A 21865-nucleotide genomic window follows, 5' to 3' on the forward strand; every position below is an offset into this window, starting at 1 on the left:
TATTTTATGACACTGGTAACATCAGGAACATTTGTCATCTATCAGCAAACACTCTCCCCCTTGAGCACTCATTGTACCTGATGTTCAAACCCATAGCTTTATGGTCAGACAAATTTTCAGCTTTCTACATTTGTATAACATTTGGATATACAATTTCCAAGATACCAATTTCAGGCATTAACAAAAAGTAATAACAAATGTGCACAAATCTCAAATTTTATTTCAGTTTTAGATTTTGACCATTTAAAGTCATCACCTCTAAAACATACCAGTACCTCTCCCAAACCCATGTATCAGTAAATAGGAGCTAGAACATGCCAATTACCCAGTACCTCTCCCAAACCCATGTATCAGTAAATAGGAGCTAAAACATACCATTTACCCAGTACCTCTCCCAAACCCATGTATCAGTAAATAGGAGCTAAAACATACCATTTACCCAGTACCTCTCCCAAACCCATGTATCGGTAAATAGGAGCTAAAACATACCATTTACCCAGTACCTCTCCCAAACCCATGTATCGGTAAATAGGAGCTAAAACATACCAATTACCCAGTACCTCTCCCAAACCCATGTATCGGTAAATAGGAGCTAAAACATACCATTTACCCAGTACCTCTCCCAAACCCATGTATCGGTAAATAGGAGCTAAAACATACCAGTTATCCAGTACCTCTCCCAAACCCATGTATCGGTAAATAGGAGCTAAAACATACCAGTTATCCAGTACCTCTCCCAAACCCATGTATCGGTAAATAGAAGCTAAAACATACCAGTTATCCAGTACCTCTCCCAAACCCATGTATCGGTAAATAGAAGCTAAAACATACCAATTACACAGTACCTCTCCCAAACCATGTATCAGTAAATAGGAGCTAAAACATACCAATTACACAGTACCCTCCCAAACCCATGTATCAGTAAATAGGAGCTAAAACATACCAATTACCCAGTACCTCTCCCAAACACATGTATCAGTAAATAGGAGCTAAAACATACCAATTACCCAGTACCTCTCCCAAACACATGTATCAGTAAATAGGAGCTAGTATGAAGACAGTTGGATTTATGTTCTCATTTCACTACTTGTCCACTTGCAGATGAACAGGAGGAGCTCCACATGCAGGATGATTATATGGAATCATCTGCACACTATATAGCACCTATGTCACATCGCTTCCTTAAAAACATTCGTACTCGAATCATCATGGACCAGCGCTCTTGGGAGATCCTGGTGGAAATCCTGCTGTATTTCACATTTGTTGCCATAGTGTTCCTGGTAGTTTTGGGCCATAGTGATGTGAAAGAGTCCTACAGTGTTACCAAAAGCATTGAGAATACCTACATCCGTACATTTGAAAACAACCGAACTGCATATTTTTATGAAGTAAACATTGCTTTACATATTAACTTGGTTGTTTATTATGTTTTTAAATATGTATTAATTTGTTTGTTAATGTTTGGAGAATGTGTCCTTTAGTGCAGTTTATAGTGTAGTCGCCATGCAACAAGGTAGCGCCATGTGTTGGTGCTGGGTATAGACTCCCTCTGGATCTATCACTGAACTAATAGAATGTCGCTCAAAAGTTCCTTTCCAGTTCATTTTAAAAGTTAATTTGTTGTTCATTCTATACATTAAAATTTATTAATTATTTTTTTATATAGCATGATAAAACGGGACTTTACATTTGTTGTATGCCGTAGTTTGTAAGCGTGTTCGTTCTAGGTGTACATAACTATATTTTCTCTCTTCTTTTTTTTTTTTACAGGTAACTGATTCACACACTATGTGGGGATATTTGAATGATACGTTTTTGGGAAATGTCAATCTTGGGTCATCTCCATTGTCAAATACAGTATCATTTCTTGTGGGAAGATCAAGATTGAGACAAATAAGGATACGCAAAGGTAATCAGGATCCCAAGGACTCTGCTTAAAAAACGTTTCTTCTTTTCTTTTCTTTTTTTATCCCACTGTCCCTTTTCTTTTAACTCCTTTGAATTCCATCTAATTTCTTCCCGATCTGGCAACTCCTCCCTCTCTTTCGACTTCTTTTGCTGTCCACTTCCACATCCAAGTCCTTGTTTCTCCATCCACGACAGGTGCTTGTCTCTTACGGCTATCAGTGTCACAGCTTTTAGCTGTGGGCTTAGTCTGGCCACTGGAGGATGTTTAGTAGTTGCCTCTAGCATTCTTGAGAGGCACCATCTATGCTTCCCTTCTACCGACGGTCATTAGTTAGTGCTGTGGGTCAGATGGCAGAGGAATAGGATGCCAGGTGGGTGCAGCGAGGTAGACAGAGACTGTATCTGTGGATGAAGTTAAGACATAGGTGATGGTGTGAACAGCTCAGAAGACAGTTGCAGGAAACAGGCAGAATGGGTCGAAAGAGACTGAAATCGTGGGAGAAATTGGAAATTGTTTTTATTTTCAAATAATAAGAATGGTAGGCAGAGAGTGATAGATGAGAAAGAAGATTGATAGTGTGAGTTTGACAGGTAGATTCAAATTTCCAATGGCATCACATTCATAAAATGTATATGGTGTTAAAGTCTTAGACTCTGTTAGAGTTTTGAGTCTGAACTCTAAAACATTTCATAAATGGGGGGGGGGGGGGGGGGGGGGGGGGGGGGGGGGGGGGGGGGGGGGGGGGGGGTATACATGTTGATTGTCATCTTTAGTATTTACTATTTATGTGCACCTTAAAATGTTAAAACATAAACAAATGCCACAAAAGAAACTCAGTTTCACCACGACACACTGATTTCAGACCAAAATCAATACAATTTGTTAAATTAATAAGATTTAAACATACTACACCATGACATAATTAATAAATTATGGTTTGCTTAGGACTGGTATGTACTGTACTGTACATAGGAAAGTGCATATAAGATATGTTGCTGCTTTTCTGTAGAAATAACTTAATGTGTAAAACAGAAGTAGGTTTTCTCATGAAAAGTCACTAGCCACATGGCTAGTGGGTTTGTGAAAACCACTAGCCCAAATTCCTGATCAATTATAACTGGATTTTTATATAATTTTTGTAACATTACACATTTACAGGTTTAACAGTAAAATAAAACAAATACCTAAATCATGTTGTAACTTTCAGTTTTTTGTCGTGTCGTACGTTTGGTCTTTTGTCAAGTGTGATCCATCGTCATTGTCCCATTTTCGCTTTTGCCCTCCCCTGGGGGAAAATAATTGAGCAAACTCATGGTTAGTATCGAAACCAACTATCAAAATAATTTAATTTAAATGAGCGTACGACAGTGTGACACGCGGTAATAGTGGGTTATACATTTAGGGCCTACTATTTATGTCGCCAGGAATGGTGATGCCAATTGTTCAAATACAGGGCATTATCCCGTGTCAGACCGATATTAAAAGAAAATAATATTTTCCATTTCTGCATCCCTGTTAAAATAATTATTTTGAAAATAATTATTATTGTAACTGGGATGCAGAAATCGAAAATATTTCACTAGCCCAACAGATCCGAACCAACAAAAATTTACTAGTCCACCAGAATTTCTACTAGCCCACCTGTCTATCAAGTGACATCCCGCAAGTCGTCGTAACTGATCGGCAACATACTTTCAGCATAATTAAGCTACCTCTAGGAATGTCGCAGTTCAGAACTATGAAGTCATCTATCTATACTGTTGTGTATTTTGTCATCATTCTGAGCAGTTTTTTTGAATGGCTTAAAATTGGGGCAAAACAAATTTAAATAATAATAATAGAAAAAGAAATAATAATAGTAATAAATAAATAAAATTCGAGGTTAGCATAAGACATACAGCCAAAGTTGACAATGTTTCAGGAGTGGGACATAGCCCAGCTAGTGCAGTCAGTCTAGTAATGATCTCTGTCAGTGGGCTAATTGGGCCGTTTCTCATTCAGCCAGGGCACTATGACTGCTATATCAAAGGCTGTGGTATGTGCTATCCTGTCTGTCGGATGGTGCATATAACATATCTCATGCTAGTAATGGAGAACTATGGTGGTTTTCCTTTCTAAGACTGTCACGATTATCAAATGTTTGATATCCAATAGCCGATTATTAATAAATCTATGTGCTCTAGTGTTGTCCTTAAACAAAACAATCTTTAACTTTTACTCAGTAGCATAACTTTTTTTTATCTGTATACCAAATGTAGTAACATTTGACACATAGATACCTCATTGTACTGTCTAAAGAATCTTTGGTTAATATGATGTCAACCATGAGCACGTATGACACTGCATGCTCTTTATTGCTTTGTCATAAAAGCGTGCATCCGGGCCACTGCCACGTGCTATGGACTTGAACACAATACCAAATCGAAGTTTTGAGCAGTACACATTGAGTACACAACATTTCATTTCAACACGATTGAAAAGCAAAATCCTGCGAATGTTACAAGTTGATAGGTGTAGTGCTATTACTCTAATTATGCAGGGCAATCGCAAAGTCGCGTCACCCAGCAATTTGGGGTAGATGAGTCAACAGTAACCCATTTAGTTTGGTGTCTCAGAGCCACAGGAAGATTATCTCACCATCCCAGAACCGACGTCAGCACATTATGTTGCCACGATAGAGGCATACGTTTCATACAGCTACGGAGATGGCGAGTCAAATTGTAGGCAGTCAAGGTCGCCCAGTGTGTCTATGAACGGTTAGGAATCGGTTGCAGGAGTTCAACTTGAGGCCACGATGTCCCTACGTTGGTCCACAAATAACACCTAGGCGACGTTAACGTCGATTGCAATAGCTGCGTGCACATGCACCAACTCTGTTTCACTTGTCCCGCTGGAGTCTTATGGAATAACATGGACCATAAACAACTTGATTGGGTCATTGATAAGGAGAGTTAGAGCAGCGACTGCAGCCCGGGGGGGGGGGGGGGGGGGGGGGCACACACTATTGATTTGGATCAGGAAATGACGTAGAGTACCCACATATGCAAACGCCGTCTGTGATAACACAACAAAACTTGTCAAAATTTATTCAGTAATGAAGACAACTTAAAAATCCAAACAATGACATAATCATCAATAAAGCATTTAAAATATTTTCTACCAAATAAATCCTTGCGTTTGTTTTTTCCGTCAGTATATTTATGTTATTATTTAGGTTTGAAACCTTTTGCACAATATTATTTTTGTATTATGACTTATATGGTTGAGCTGTTATATTATTCATTATAGTTTACTTATCTAATATCTCTCTGGTGCCATGTTCATAATGACATAAAATCATGCTAACAACAAGGTGACCTACATTTAGCAAAAGGTGTCAATTCACTGTCGTTATGATATTAGTCTTGGCTAATACTATCTTATTGATACACTTTTCATTGGAGGCCACCACATGTACACTAATACTATCTTATTGATAAACTTTTCAATGGAGGCCACCACATGTACACTAATACTATCTTATTGATACACTTTTCATTGGAGGCAACCACATGTACACTAATACTATCTTATTGATACACTTTTCAATGGAGGCCACCACATGTACACTAATACTATCTTATTGATACACTTTTCATTGGAGACCACCACATGTACACTAATACTATCTTATTGATACACTTTTCATTGGAGGCCACCACATGTACACTAATACTATCTTATTGATACACTTTTCAAAGGAGGCCACCACATGTACACTAATACTATCTTATTGATACAGTTTTCGTTGGAGGCAACCACATGTACACTAATACTATCTTATTGATACACTTTTCATTGGAGGCCACCACATGTACACTAATACTATCTTATTGATACACTTTTCATTGGAGGCCACCACATGTACACTAATACTATCTTATTGATACCCTTTTCATTGGAGGCAACCACATGTACACTAATACTGTTTTATTGATAAACGTTTCATTGGAGGCTACCACATGTACACTAATACTGTCTTATTGATACACTTTTCAATGGAGGCCACCACATGTACACTAATACTGTCTTATTGATACACTTTTCAATGGAGGCCACCACATGTACACGAATAGTGTCTTATTGATAGACTTTTCAATGGAGGCCACCACATGTACACTAATAGTGTCTTATTGATACACTTTTCATTGGAGGCCACCACATGTACACTAATACTGTCTTATTGATACACTTTTCAATGGAGGCCACCACATGTACACTAATAGTGTCTTATTGATACACATTTCATTGGAGGCCACCACATGTACACTAATACTATCTTATTGATATACTTTTCATTGGTGGCCATTGTCAAGGCTCTGCCGAAAAACTTAATTAGACTTATATGCATATTCTTAACCTGCAGAGTCTTAGCTTCAATGTGGTGTAAACATTATTAAAATATATTGATTTTTGACAGAGTTTGAGCAAAACATGTTTGGTGATATATAAGATAATTATTTAGAGAATAACTAACGAGCTACGAGGAATTATGAATTATCTGTCCCGAGTGAATGAATGTTGCAAACCCGAGCCTTTGGCGAGGGTGTTACAACATTCATTCACGAGGGACAGATAATTCGTAACTCCTCGTAGCGAGTTGGTTATTCTCTTTATTACCCATTGTCAATTTTAACTGATTTTTAATGTAAAAATTCCTCTGCTGTCTACAACAAGGCCATCAGCCATTACGTCATATAATCTTACGCGCATTACATGACGTAATGTAAGTGACGTCATAGCATTAACGACGTTCTTTTTACAGCCAAATGTTTACAGTACAAAATAATACAACTGTATTTGCATTTGAAAATAATAATTTTTATATGTTACTAAAGCCGCTGCTTATGAAAATATACCATTTAGTGTTTACGAAACAAATGAGTCCATTTTTTTTTTGTAAGTGTGTGTAGATTGTATAACGTATGTGTAATCTGACTCATGAATGGAAACATTATATGAATGAAAGTGAAGTTCCGGCCATAGCAAGCAACCAACCAAACGTCGTGATTTTTAAGCCAGCCAATCAGTGGCTGTAGAAGCAATCTGCACACTGTGCAGAGATCAAAAAAATATTACCCCGTATATTTTAGCCCATATGGGTAATAATTTGAGATAATGGTCGCCAAAGATAAGGTGCTCGATTTTGGTCACTTGTATGAAAACAGCATAGCAACAATATACTTAAACTAAAGGTGCAGCTCTCAAATTGTGCACACATTAAGCTTAATTCATAAAGTATATGAATAAAAAGATTTTATATTGTTAAATACAATAATATTAAATAATTTACTACATAGTAAAACAAAAATAGTTGAAATCATTTTGCAAAATTATGAGCTATATAATCTCTAAATTATACATAAAGCAGGAAAATCCAATATAGTAAATTTCTAAGATAATAAGCAAACACAATATACAGAGTGAAACCATTATTATTATAAATTTTAGATATTTTTAACATTCTGATTCCAGAGATAATCCATTGAAGGTTTGTGTTTTTTGTCCTCTATTTTTTTTTTTTTTTTTTGAGAGGGGGGGGGGGGGGGGGGGGGGGTGGGGTGGGGTGAGGGTTGTTGGGTTTTTTTGTCCTTTTTATTTTAGTGTGTGTGTCTTTTTTTTTTTTTTACTTGAAATAAATAACATCATTTTCCAAAAGTTACATCCAAGGTCACTCAGGAACAAATTTTGGTATCAAATTCCATCCTCGTAATCGTGATAGTCCACATCCCAGGAATAATCGGAAATTACATTTATCCACTGATTAACCAAATTACATTTATCCACTGATTAACCAAATTACATTTATCCACTGATTAACCAAATTACATTTATCCACTGATTAACCAAATTACATTTATCCACTGATTAACCAAATTGGTTCCACTTAAATTTAGATTGTTCAGCTCACTGAAAGCTCTTGTAAGCAGTACGTCTTTTTTTTTTTACTTGCTTTAAAATCATCAAAAAGTAAAATAACTAATTGGAATGTTAGATAAATTCACATTTAAATATTGCTCTTCAAACAAAAACCGTAGAAACATCCATCTTTTTTTTCTTCCTTTGTAGTTTCCTTCGACGAAACACTGTAAGCTTGAATGCTTCAATTACCCAGAAAGCCGCAATGACCTTGTCAGTGACCAATCAACTGGTTAAGATGTCTGCCTATTAACAAACTGATTTGCGTATGGTCAATTTTTTATTCCTATTGGCTTACAGCTAAGTCATACCAATACATCACTGAAAGGATGTTGTAGAGGAATTATTTTTGTGTAATTTGATACCAAATATGAAGCTATTCACCAAACAGCTACCGTGATTCAAGCGGGGACGATGAACAAAGAATGGCCTAATTCGGACCATTGTTTTGACTTTCTGAATAATAACACCGACTAAAAATTGTAATAAAAAGTATTTAGAAGTTGTTATGTTAAACAAGTGTAATTTGAAATGATAACTTAAACATGCAGGTACTATTTTCACCAGGTAGTGTATTTTTTCACTAATTGCCTCTTTACGAAAAATCAGCGACATGCGACTGATTTCACCAGAGCGGGTCACATAGTTTAGGTCCATAAAGCTCCCAATAGGTCCTTAGTTTTTCACACATTATGCCAGACCCTCACCTCACCTCATGCTGTCTTATTTCTAGCAGGCATTTTTTAAAAACATTTTTAGCAGGACATATTTTTTTCGCTTGCAACTTTAAAAAAAAGAACAGTAGGACATACATGTAGTTTACTTCCTGTTTTGAGCCTTGGTGTCTGTTACCTTGTAATATACACTGACCAACTGTGTGTAGACATCATCACACACACAACAAAGACTTAAACTGTGAACATTGTAATGCTTTCTATGCTTCATTAAGACAACCGTGTATAAATAGAGATATACTGTTAACGACATTCATAAAGACATATTAAGAGGACATGAAAATTTTGTCATAGACATGCTAACGATGACAAATATATTACACACGTTATACATATTAACAATGTCAAATGCTATACATGTTAACAATGTCAAATGTTACACATGTTAACAGTGTCATTACATATAACAATGGCTTTGAGAAAATAGCCATTTAAACTTTATATTGTGTGTTTGTTCATGCATGTGTTTAATTAAATGTTTTCTAATGATAATGTTGTTTTCTTGCTTTGTTTTAGAACCTTGTATCTCCTTTTTGGATTGGAAGTCGAGATTAAATTCAGCAGAAGAGTGTTTTCCACCCTATAGTTATGGTGCTGAAGAATCTCGTTCTTACACTGAAAACTGGGAAACTGAAACAACTGACAAAGAGATAACAAAGTGGACATATCAGTCTGGATCTAGCTTAGACACCCTTCCAATCATGGGAAGACTCGACACCTATCCTGGTGGGGGGTATATTCTTCAGTTACCCAGAAATCCCTTCAAGGCACGAGATCTTATAGAAAAAGTTAAACACACAAAGTGGATTGATCAACAGACGCGGGTGGTGTTTGTGGAATTCACTCTCTTCAACCCAAATGTCCAGCTGTTCACTGTAGTGGTGCTGATGTTTGAATACTCCAACACTGGTTTCGTCTTTCCCTACCATCTGATTTACACGGCTAACTTCTATCACTACCAGAATGAATTTGAGACCTTTGTTGCCGTTGTTGAGATCCTCTTTGTTATATATCTGTTTATTTTTACTTATGCTGAAGTAAAAAAATTCCTTAAAATGAGATGCCTTGACTACTTCAACGAGCCATGGACTTTTGTGGAACTAACCATTTTGTGTTTAACATACTCCATTATTGCTCTGTTTGTTAATCGGCTTCTTGTGTGTAATAATCTGATGGAAACTTTTTCAGACTCTTTTGAGAAGTTTGCTAATTTTCACACTGCTGCATTTTATGATTCCTTACTGAGATACGTTATGGCAACTTTAATCTTATTAGTAATTCTCAAGTTCTTCAAACTGCTTCGTTTCAATGTAAGATTGTCCATGCTTGCACAAACACTTCATTCCGCAAGAGGAAGTCTGATCGCATATTCGTTTGTTCTGTTTGGATTTGCCATGGCATTTGCTATATTTGCTGTTCTCGTGTTTGGCACTACGCTTGAAGGGTACAGAAATTTTCCAAGGACAGTTATAACTATGTTCCTTTTTATAATGGGCAAGCCCGATTACTATGGTCTTTATGAAGGCAATGCTTTTTTTGGTCCATTGTTTTTCTTTCTCTTTATATTGACATTTCAGTTTCTGTTGTTGCAGTATTTCATTACTCTTCTCATGGATTCATTTCATACTATCAGGATTCAGATTGCCTCAGTAAAACCTGAGGTTCACGTGGTTCAGTACGTTCTCAGGAAACTTCGTTTGATAACGATGCTTGATTCACAAAAAAGGCACGAAAAAACGTAAAATTGTTGAAGATTTCTAAAACCTGGTTGTTAACTGTGTCAGCCATATTTCGTCTTGATCTGTAACGTTTTAAAAATAACAGCAGGACATAGTTTACTTCCTGTTTTGAGCCTTGGTGTCTGTTACCTTGTAATAAACACTGAACAACTGTGTGTAGACATCTTCACACACACAACAAAGACTTAAACAGTGAACATCGTAATGCTTTCTATGCTTCATTAAGACAACCGTGTATAAATAGAGATATACTGTTAACAACATTCATAAAGACATATTAAGAGGACATGAAAATTTGTCATCGACATGCTATACATGTTAACAATGTCATTACATATAACAATGGCTTTGGGAAAATAGCCATTTAAACTTTATATTGTGTGTTTGTTCATGCATGTGTTTAATTAAATGCTTTCTGATGATAATGTTGCTTCCTTGCTTTGTTTTAGGACGTTGTATCTCCTTTTTGGATTTGAAGTCAATACTAAATTCATTAGAAGAGTGTTTTCCACCCTATAGTCATGGTGCAGAAGAATGTCATTCTTACACAACAAATTGGGAAAATGAAACGACTAAAGAAGAGATAACAATGTTGACATATCAGTCTGGATCTAAATTAGACACCCTTCCAATTATGTGAAGACTCGACACCTATCCTGGTGGGGGATATATTATTCACTTTCCAATTATGTGAAGACTCGACACCTATCCTGGTGGGGGATATATTATTCACTTTCCAATTATGTGAAGACTCGACACCTATCCTGGAGGGGGATATATTATTCAGTTTCAAATTATGTGAAGACTCGACACCTATCCTGGTGGGGGATATATTATTCAGTTTCAAATTATGTGAACACTCGACACCTATCCTGGTGGGGGATATATTATTCAGTTTCCAACAAATCCATATATGGCACGAGATCTTGTAGAAAGTGGATTGATGAACAGACACGGGTGGTGTTTGTGGAATTCACTCTCTTCAACCCAAATGTCCTGCTGTTTATTTTAGTGGTGGTGCTGATGTTTGAATACTCCAACACTGGTTTCATGTTTCCCTACCATCTGATATACACGGCTAACTTCTATCACTACCAGAATGAATTTGAGACATTCGTTGCTATTGTCGACATTCTCTTTGTTATATATCGGTTTATTTTTACTTATGCTAAATTAAAACAATTTCTTAAAATGAGATGCCTAGACTACGTCAATAAGCCATGAAATTTCACTGAGCTAACCACTTTGTGTTTAGCATACTCCACTATTGCTCTGTTTGTTAATTGGCTTCTTGTGTCAGACTGATTTCGAAAGGTTTACTCATTTTCACACAGCTGTATTTTATGATTCCTTACTGAGATATGTTATGTCAACTTTAATCCTGTTAATAATTCTTAAGTTCTTCAAACTGCTTCGTTTCAATGTCCGATTGTCTGTGCTTGCACAAACACTTCATTCCGCAAGAGGAAATCTGATCGCATATTCGTTTTCTCTGTTTGGATTTACCATGGCATTTGCTATATTTGCTGTTCTTGTTTCTGGCACTATGCTTGAAGGATACAGAAATATTCCAAGGACAGTTATAACCATGTTCCTTTTTATGATGGGCAAGTCCGATTACTATGGTCTTTATGAAGGCAATGCTTTTTTTGGTCCATTGTTTTTCTTTCTCTTTATATTGACATTTCAGTTTCTGTTGTTGCAGTATTTCATTACTCTTCTCATGGATTCATTTCATACTATCAGGATTCAGATTGCCTCAGTAAAACCTGAGGTTCACGTGGTTCAGTACGTTCTCAGGAAACTTCGTTTGATAACGATGCTTGATTCACAAAAAAGGCACGAAAAAACGTAAAATTGTTGAAGATTTCTAAAACCTGGTTGTTAACTGTGTCAGCCATATTTCGTCTTGATCTGTAACGTTTTAAAAATAACAGCAGGACATAGTTTACTTCCTGTTTTGAGCCTTGGTGTCTGTTACCTTGTAATAAACACTGAACAACTGTGTGTAGACATCTTCACACACACAACAAAGACTTAAACAGTGAACATCGTAATGCTTTCTATGCTTCATTAAGACAACCGTGTATAAATAGAGATATACTGTTAACAACATTCATAAAGACATATTAAGAGGACATGAAAATTTGTCATCGACATGCTATACATGTTAACAATGTCATTACATATAACAATGGCTTTGGGAAATAGCCATTTAAACTTTATATTGTGTGTTTGTTCATGCATGTGTTTAATTAAATGCTTTCTGATGATAATGTTGCTTCCTTGCTTTGTTTTAGGACGTTGTATCTCCTTTTTGGATTTGAAGTCAATACTAAATTCATTAGAAGAGTGTTTTCCACCCTATAGTCATGGTGCAGAAGAATGTCATTCTTACACAACAAATTGGGAAAATGAAACGACTAAAGAAGAGATAACAATGTTGACATATCAGTCTGGATCTAAATTAGACACCCTTCCAATTATGTGAAGACTCGACACCTATCCTGGTGGGGGATATATTATTCACTTTCCAATTATGTGAAGACTCGACACCTATCCTGGTGGAGGATATATTATTCACTTTCCAATTATGTGAAGACTCGACACCTATCCTGGAGGGGGATATATTATTCAGTTTCAAATTATGTGAAGACTCGACACCTATCCTGGTGGGGGATATATTATTCAGTTTCAAATTATGTGAACACTCGACACCTATCCTGGTGGGGGATATATTATTCAGTTTCCAACAAATCCATATATGGCACGAGATCTTGTAGAAAGTGGATTGATGAACAGACACGGGTGGTGTTTGTGGAATTCACTCTCTTCAACCCAAATGTCCTGCTGTTTATTTTAGTGGTGGTGCTGATGTTTGAATACTCCAACACTGGTTTCATGTTTCCCTACCATCTGATATACACGGCTAACTTCTATCACTACCAGAATGAATTTGAGACATTCGTTGCTATTGTCGACATTCTCTTTGTTATATATCGGTTTATTTTTACTTATGCTAAATTAAAACAATTTCTTAAAATGAGATGCCTAGACTACGTCAATAAGCCATGAAATTTCACTGAGCTAACCACTTTGTGTTTAGCATACTCCACTATTGCTCTGTTTGTTAATTGGCTTCTTGTGTCAGACTGATTTCGAAAGGTTTACTCATTTTCACACAGCTGTATTTTATGATTCCTTACTGAGATATGTTATGTCAACTTTAATCCTGTTAATAATTCTTAAGTTCTTCAAACTGCTTCGTTTCAATGTCCGATTGTCTGTGCTTGCACAAACACTTCATTCCGCAAGAGGAAATCTGATCGCATATTCGTTTTCTCTGTTTGGATTTACCATGGCATTTGCTATATTTGCTGTTCTTGTTTCTGGCACTATGCTTGAAGGATACAGAAATATTCCAAGGACAGTTATAACCATGTTCCTTTTTATGATGGGCAAGTCCGATTACTATGGTCTTTATGAAGGCAATGCTTTTTTGGTCCATTGTTTTTCTTTCTCTTTATATTGACATTTCAGTTTCTGTTGTTGCAGTATTTCATTACTCTTCTCATGGATTCATTTCATACTATCAGGATTCAGATTGCCTCAGTAAAACCTGAGGTTCACGTGGTTCAGTACGTTCTCAGGAAACTTCGTTTGATAACGATGCTTGATTCACAAAAAAGGCACGAAAAAACGTAAAATTGTTGAAGATTTCTAAAACCTGGTTGTTAACTGTGTCAGCCATATTTCGTCTTGATCTGTAACGTTTTAAAAATAACAGCAGGACATAGTTTACTTCCTGTTTTGAGCCTTGGTGTCTGTTACCTTGTAATAAACACTGAACAACTGTGTGTAGACATCTTCACACACACAACAAAGACTTAAACAGTGAACATCGTAATGCTTTCTATGCTTCATTAAGACAACCGTGTATAAATAGAGATATACTGTTAACAACATTCATAAAGACATATTAAGAGGACATGAAAATTTGTCATCGACATGCTATACATGTTAACAATGTCATTACATATAACAATGGCTTTGGGAAAATAGCCATTTAAACTTTATATTGTGTGTTTGTTCATGCATGTGTTTAATTAAATGCTTTCTGATGATAATGTTGCTTCCTTGCTTTGTTTTAGGACGTTGTATCTCCTTTTTGGATTTGAAGTCAATACTAAATTCATTAGAAGAGTGTTTTCCACCCTATAGTCATGGTGCAGAAGAATGTCATTCTTACACAACAAATTGGGAAAATGAAACGACTAAAGAAGAGATAACAATGTTGACATATCAGTCTGGATCTAAATTAGACACCCTTCCAATTATGTGAAGACTCGACACCTATCCTGGTGGGGGATATATTATTCACTTTCCAATTATGTGAAGACTCGACACCTATCCTGGTGGAGGATATATTATTCACTTTCCAATTATGTGAAGACTCGACACCTATCCTGGAGGGGGATATATTATTCAGTTTCAAATTATGTGAAGACTCGACACCTATCCTGGTGGGGGATATATTATTCAGTTTCAAATTATGTGAACACTCGACACCTATCCTGGTGGGGGATATATTATTCAGTTTCCAACAAATCCATATATGGCACGAGATCTTGTAGAAAGTGGATTGATGAACAGACACGGGTGGTGTTTGTGGAATTCACTCTCTTCAACCCAAATGTCCTGCTGTTTATTTTAGTGGTGGTGCTGATGTTTGAATACTCCAACACTGGTTTCATGTTTCCCTACCATCTGATATACACGGCTAACTTCTATCACTACCAGAATGAATTTGAGACATTCGTTGCTATTGTCGACATTCTCTTTGTTATATATCGGTTTATTTTTACTTATGCTAAATTAAAACAATTTCTTAAAATGAGATGCCTAGACTACGTCAATAAGCCATGAAATTTCACTGAGCTAACCACTTTGTGTTTAGCATACTCCACTATTGCTCTGTTTGTTAATTGGCTTCTTGTGTCAGACTGATTTCGAAAGGTTTACTCATTTTCACACAGCTGTATTTTATGATTCCTTACTGAGATATGTTATGTCAACTTTAATCCTGTTAATAATTCTTAAGTTCTTCAAACTGCTTCGTTTCAATGTCCGATTGTCTGTGCTTGCACAAACACTTCATTCCGCAAGAGGAAATCTGATCGCATATTCGTTTTCTCTGTTTGGATTTACCATGGCATTTGCTATATTTGCTGTTCTTGTTTCTGGCACTATGCTTGAAGGATACAGAAATATTCCAAGGACAGTTATAACCATGTTCCTTTTTATGATGGGCAAGTCCGATTACTATGGTCTTTATGAAGGCAATGCTTTTTTTGGTCCATTGTTTTTCTTTCTCTTTATATTGACATTTCAGTTTCTGTTGTTGCAGTATTTCATTACTCTTCTCATGGATTCATTTCATACTACCAGGATTCACATAGCCATGGTAAAAACTGAGGTTCACATGGTTCAGTACATTCTTAGGAAATTCCGTTTGATAACGATGCTTGATGTACAAAAAAAGCTGGAAAAAAAACGTAAAATTATTGAAGATTTCTAAAACCTGTTTGTTAATTGTTCCAAAGTGTTTTATTACAGACAAAGTAACAATAAAATATACTGATTAATTCCGATTGTGTCTTATAGTTTTCATGTTGTGTTTAGAATTCTAAACAAGGAAATATACTGAATGTGCAACTTCAGTTATTAAAAAGTCTGCTAAGAATGATATCAATTAGATACCCACATTTTAAGAACCAGTGATGAATACAAAATGTATAGCGAGCACTCTAGACCATCTACAGACATGTACTCATTTTTTAGGTTGAATAAAATGATAGATTTGTTATTTATCTACATATACAAGCTTATACACTGTAGGCTATATTAGGTTAAACAAAATTGTCTTTGCTGTTAAAAAACTGTCAAAAATAGAAATGGGAAATTATTAATTGTGACTTTACCGAATTATTGTGCTCTTTATACACTCAATTGACTAAATAGTTTATAAACGATGTAATGGTGCATTTTCTTTTCTGAAAGTATGGAAATGTTTTAGTTGTTTTGTATTCATAAAACATAAAAGAGAACACAAAAAAACTTCCACCATTATTAATATAATACACAGATGACTTTAACATGCACCACCCACCATTTGAATAATTAATGATCACCTCTGGCACTGCAACATCTGGAGTGACTGTAGTGATCACCTCTGGTACTGCAACATCTGGAGTGACTGTAGTGATCACCTCTGGTACTGCAACATCTGGAGTGACTGCACCAGCTATAGTGATCACCTCTGGTACTGCAAAATATGGAGTGACTGTAGTGATCACCTCTGGTACTGCAACATCTGGAGTGACTGTACCAGCTATAGTGATCACCTCTGGTACTGCAACATCTGGAGTGACTGTAGTGATCACCTCTGGTACTGCAACATCTGGAGTGACTGTAGTGATCACCTCTGGTACTGCAAAATCTGGAGTGACTGTAGTGATCACCTCTGGTACTGCAACATCTGGAGTGACTGTACCAGCTATAGTGATCACCTCTGGTACTGCAACATCTGGAGTGACTGTAGTGATCACCTCTGGTACTGCAACATCTGGAGTGACTGTATCGGCTATAGTGATCACCTATGGTACTGCAACATCTGGAGTGACTGAAGTGATCACCTCTGGTACTGCAACATCTGGAGTGACTGCACCAGTTATAGTGATCACCTCTGGTACTGCAACATCTGGAGTGACTGTACCGGCTATAGTGATCACCTCTGGTACTGCAACATCTGGAGTGACTGTAGTGATCACCTCTGGTACTGCAACATCTGGAGTGACTGCACCGGCTATAGTGATCACCTCTGGTACTGCAGCATCTGGAGTGACTGCATCGGCTGTAGTGACCTCACCTCTGGGTACTGCAACATCTGGAGTGACTGTACCACCGGCTGTAGTGATCACATATGGTACTGCAACATCTGGAGTGATCACCTCTGTACTGCAACATCTGGAGTGACTGTAGTGATCATCTCTGGTACTGCAACATCTGGAGTGGCTGTATTGGCTATAGTGATCACCTATGGTACTGCAACATCTGGAGTGACTGTATCGGCTATAGTGATCACCTATGGTACTGCAACATCTGGAGTGACTGACTGTATGGCACTGGCTATAGTGATCACCTCTGGTACTGCAACATCTGGAGTGACTGCACCGGCTGTAGTGATCACCTCTGCTACTGCAACATCTGGAGTGACTGCACCAGCATCTGGAGTACTGTAGTGATCACCTCTGGTACTGCAGCATCATCTGGAGTGACTGTACTGCAGCTATAGTGATCACCTCTGGTACTGCAACATCTGGAGTGACTGTAGTGATCACCTCTGGCACTGCATCAACATCTGGTACTGCAGCTGGAGACTGAGCTATAGTGCACCGGCTGGAGTGATCACCTCTAGGCACTGTAGCATCTGGAGTGACTGCATCGGCTGTAGTGATCACCTCTGGCACTGCAACATCTGGAGTGACTGTACCGGCTGTAGTGATCACCTATGGCTGCAACATCTAGTGTGCAGTGGGTGTAATGATCACCTCTGGCACTGCAACATCTGGAGTGACTGCACCGGCTGTAGTGATCACCTCTCTGGCAGTGGCTGTAGTGATCACCTCTGGCACTGCAACATCTTGGGTGACTGTACCGGCTGTAGTGATCACCTCTGGCACTGCAACATCTGGAGTGACTGTACCGGCTGTAGTGATCACCTCTGGTACTGCATCATCTGGAGTGACTGTACTGGCTGTAGTGATCACCTCTGGCACTGCATCACCTGGAGTGACTGCAGTGGGTGTAATGATCACCTCTGGTACTGCAGCATCTGGAGTGACTGCACCAGCTGTAGTGATCACCTATGGTACTGCAACATCTGGAGTGACTGCACCGGCTGATCACCTATGGTAGTGCAACATCTGGAGTGACTGCACCGGCTGTAGTGATCACCTCTGGCACTGCAACATCTGGAGCCTCTGGCACTGCACTGCAACATCTGGAGTGACTGCAGTGGGTGTAATGATCACCTCTGGTACTGCAACATCATCTGGCTATAGTGACTGCAACATCTGGAGTGGCTGTAGTGATCACACTGCAACATCTGGACACCGGCTGTAGTGCACCTCTGGAGTGACTGCAGTGACTGTACCGGCTGTAGTGATCGCCTCTGGCACTGCATCATCTGGAGTGACTGCAGTGGGTGTAATGATCACCTCTGGTACTGCAACATCTGGAGTGACTGCACCGGCTGTAGTGATCACCTCTGGCACTGCAGCATCTGGAGTGACTGCACCGGCTGTAGTGATCACCTCTGGCACTGCAGCATCTGGAGTGACTGTACCGGCTGTAGTGATCACCTCTGGTACTGCAGCATCTGGAGTGACTGTACCGGCTGTAGTGATCACCTCTGGCACTGCAGCATCTGGAGTGACTGTAGTGATCACCTCTGGTACTGCAGCATCTGGAGTGACTGTGGGTGTGCACCTCACTGCTACTGTAGTGATCACCTCTGGTACTGCAGCATCTGGAGTGACTGCACCGGCTGTAGTGATCACCTCTGGTACTGCAGCATCTGGAGTGACTGCACCGGCTGTAGTGATCACCTCTGGTACTGCAGCATCTGGAGTGACTGTAGTGATCACCTCTGGCACTGCAGCATCTGGAGTGACTGTAGTGATCACCTCTGGTACTGCAGCATCTGGAGTGACTGCACCAGCTATAGTGATCACCTATGGTACTGCAGCATCTGGAGTGACTGCACCGGCTGTAGTGATCACCTGTAGTGATCTGGAGTGACTGTAGTGATCACATATGGTACTGTAACATCTGGAGTGACTGTAGTGATCACCTCTGGTACTGCAGCATCTGGAGTGACTGCACCAGCTATAGTGATCACCTATGGTACTGCAGCATCTGGAGTGACTGTACCGGCTATAGTGATCACCTATGGTACTGCAGCATCTGGAGTGACTGCACCGGCTGTAGTGATCACCTCTGGTACTGCAACATCTGGAGTGACTGTACTGGCTATAGTGATCACCTCTGGTGCTGCAACATCTGGAGTGGCTGTAGTGATCACCTCTGGCACTGCAACATCTTGGGTGACTGTACCGGCTGTAGTGATCACCTCTGGCACTGCAACATCTGGAGTGACTGTACTGGCTATAGTGATCACCTCTGGTACTGCAACATCTGGAGTGACTGTACCGGCTGTAGTGATCACCTCTGGTACTGCAACATCTGGAGTGACTGCAGTGGGTGTAATGATCACCTCTGGTACTGCAACATCTGGAGTGACTGTACGGGCTGTAGTGATCACCTCTGGTACTGCAACATCTGGAGTGACTGCATGGGCTGTAGTGATCACCTCTGGTACTGCAACATCTGGAGTGACTGTACCGGCTGTAGTGATCACCTATGGTACTGCAACATCTGGAGTGACTGCAGTGGGTGTAATGATCACCTCTGGTACTGCAACATCTGGAGTGACTGTACTGGCTATAGTGATCACCTCTGGTGCTGCAACATCTGGAGTGGCTGTAGTGATCACCTCTGGCACTGCAACATCTTGGGTGACTGCAGCAGCATCTGGAGTGACTGCGGTAGCTGTACTGATCACTTTTGACAGAAAGGCTAAAGTAAGGCAATTCAAGGAGGGGATCAAAACTGCACCCTACCAATAGGCTAATAATATGCTACTTTTTTTTATGAGAGAAAAATACTATAACCCCATTTCGTTCTATTGGCAAATAGAAATATCTGGAGTGACTGTACTACCTCTGGTAACTAGGCTAAAGTAAGGCAATTCAAGTGGAGGGGAAAAGGCTTCTCCAAAAGGCAGCTATGCATTCTAAATATTTCGGAACTTATATCCTTAATCGTAAAGTTAGTATGAAAGGGTATATCATTAGCTCACCAGGGAGATGTAGAAAAACTTGATTTTGTCAGGTTAACTTGTTGAAGACATATCATAGCAGAATACCTCGAAAACACGTAATGGTTTTGGCTGAGAAAAAGACTAGTCGGCGCAGTGAGGAAGTGAGATAATGTACATAAAATTGTCTAACAGTAACGTTCTCAAGCATCTTGACAAGATGCTAGACCAATTAGCGGCAGATCAGAAAAGAGATTTGATACAATTAATCCAAGAATATTTGTTTATATTCCCAGACGCCCCGAGTGTGACCAACGTCCGTATTCCAAATGTCGACATTGGCGAAACCGCGCCCATAAACAGCTCGCTTATTGAGTAGATCCATAAAAAAGTGATTATGAAAACAGAAATCCAGTACTTGTTACAACATGGGATAACTGAACCCTCAAATAGTTCATGGTCATCACCATGTATCTTAATCGCAAATTTGGATGGAACATTTTGTTTATGTGAGTCGAGAGAACCAGTTGATAAAATTGTGATTCTTACCCCTTGCCACACTTGGATGACTATATTGATGTGATTTGCCATGCCCTGTTAATTACTAAAATTGGCCAGCACAAGGGATACTACCTTATTTCGTTGTCGAAGCAGGAAAAATGTAATCTTGCTATTGTATCACCAGATGGATTGTTTCAATACCAGTTAAGGCCGTTCGGACTTAAAACAATATGGCGTATTGACTTGATCCATTCTGAAAAGACATTCAATTGATACACTCTAACATTTGCCCCATTTTTAGCATATTTTTCAGCAGCATCCATACTAATTTTAAAATTATTGTCCCAATTGATGTTTCGTTGTTCGAGATATTGGGACTATACTTTAATAACTGCGGGGATTTGGGATTTTCAGTTATGGAGAGATCGCCTCTTATAATATGTCTAGCTGTTTGGTAGCAAAGCTGTGAACCATTACAGCCACATGCAGTGGATGTACTGCTGTTATTGTTCAAGTCAAGGTTCTACAGAACATCCCTTTAGTTGATCATGTTGGAAAGAAAGAAATAATGTTTTATTTAACGATGCACTCAACACATTTTAATTATGGTTATATGGTTAAGGACCAAACAGATATTGAGAGAGGAAACCCGCTGTCGCCACTTCATGGGCTACTCTTTCTGATTAGCAGCAAGGGATCTATTATATGCACCATCCCACAGACAGGATAGCACATACCACGGCCTTTGATATACCAGTCGTGGTGCACTGGCTGTGACGAGAAATAGCCCAATGGGCCCACCGACGGGGATCGATCCCAGACCGACCGCGCATCAAACGAGCGCTGTACCACTGAGCTACGTCCCGCCCCCATGTGGAACAAATCAGATAGGAGGAAACATCACCAACACCAACATCACCAACATCAACATCACCAACACCAACATCACCAACACCACCAACACCAACATCAACAACACAGCGACCAAATAAAATATACAGAACTTTCACGTGTTTGTGTTTTGCACCATCTTCTGCACTTTCTTAGTATGTCGGATAATGTTCATTCTAACAAACCCCAAGGT

At 38.8% G+C, this 21865-nt stretch overlaps 2 protein-coding genes across 2 annotated transcripts in view; both read left to right on the plus strand.

Annotated features, from left to right (window-relative positions):
- LOC121383975 (polycystic kidney disease protein 1-like 2) overlaps positions 1–12542 on the plus strand; it is a 13191-nt gene extending 649 nt beyond the window's left edge. The window contains exons 2-4 of the mRNA XM_041514097.1: positions 1102–1388; positions 1771–1909; positions 9118–12542. Coding sequence (XP_041370031.1) covers positions 1102–1388; positions 1771–1909; positions 9118–10343 — 1652 coding nt within the window. The 3' untranslated portion in view covers positions 10344–12542. The remainder of the gene's footprint in view (positions 1–1101; positions 1389–1770; positions 1910–9117) is intronic.
- Positions 12543–16523: 3981 nt separating this feature from the next.
- On the plus strand, positions 16524–17375 carry LOC121383905 (protein FAM71B-like). The gene has a single exon (XM_041514003.1). It carries the CDS (start codon positions 16524–16526, stop codon positions 17373–17375), a length of 852 nt encoding a protein of 283 aa, XP_041369937.1.
- Positions 17376–21865: the final 4490 nt, after the last annotated feature.

The sequence above is a fragment of the Gigantopelta aegis genome, chromosome 10, assembly GCF_016097555.1.
Source record: "Gigantopelta aegis isolate Gae_Host chromosome 10, Gae_host_genome, whole genome shotgun sequence".
Lineage (NCBI taxonomy): Eukaryota > Metazoa > Mollusca > Gastropoda > Neomphalida > Peltospiridae > Gigantopelta > Gigantopelta aegis.

Excerpts from the sequence above, each read along its gene's own strand:
- LOC121383905 (XM_041514003.1), top strand. The coding sequence starts at position 16,524 with ATGATCACCTCTGGCACTGCAACATCTGGAGTGACTGTAGTGATCACC.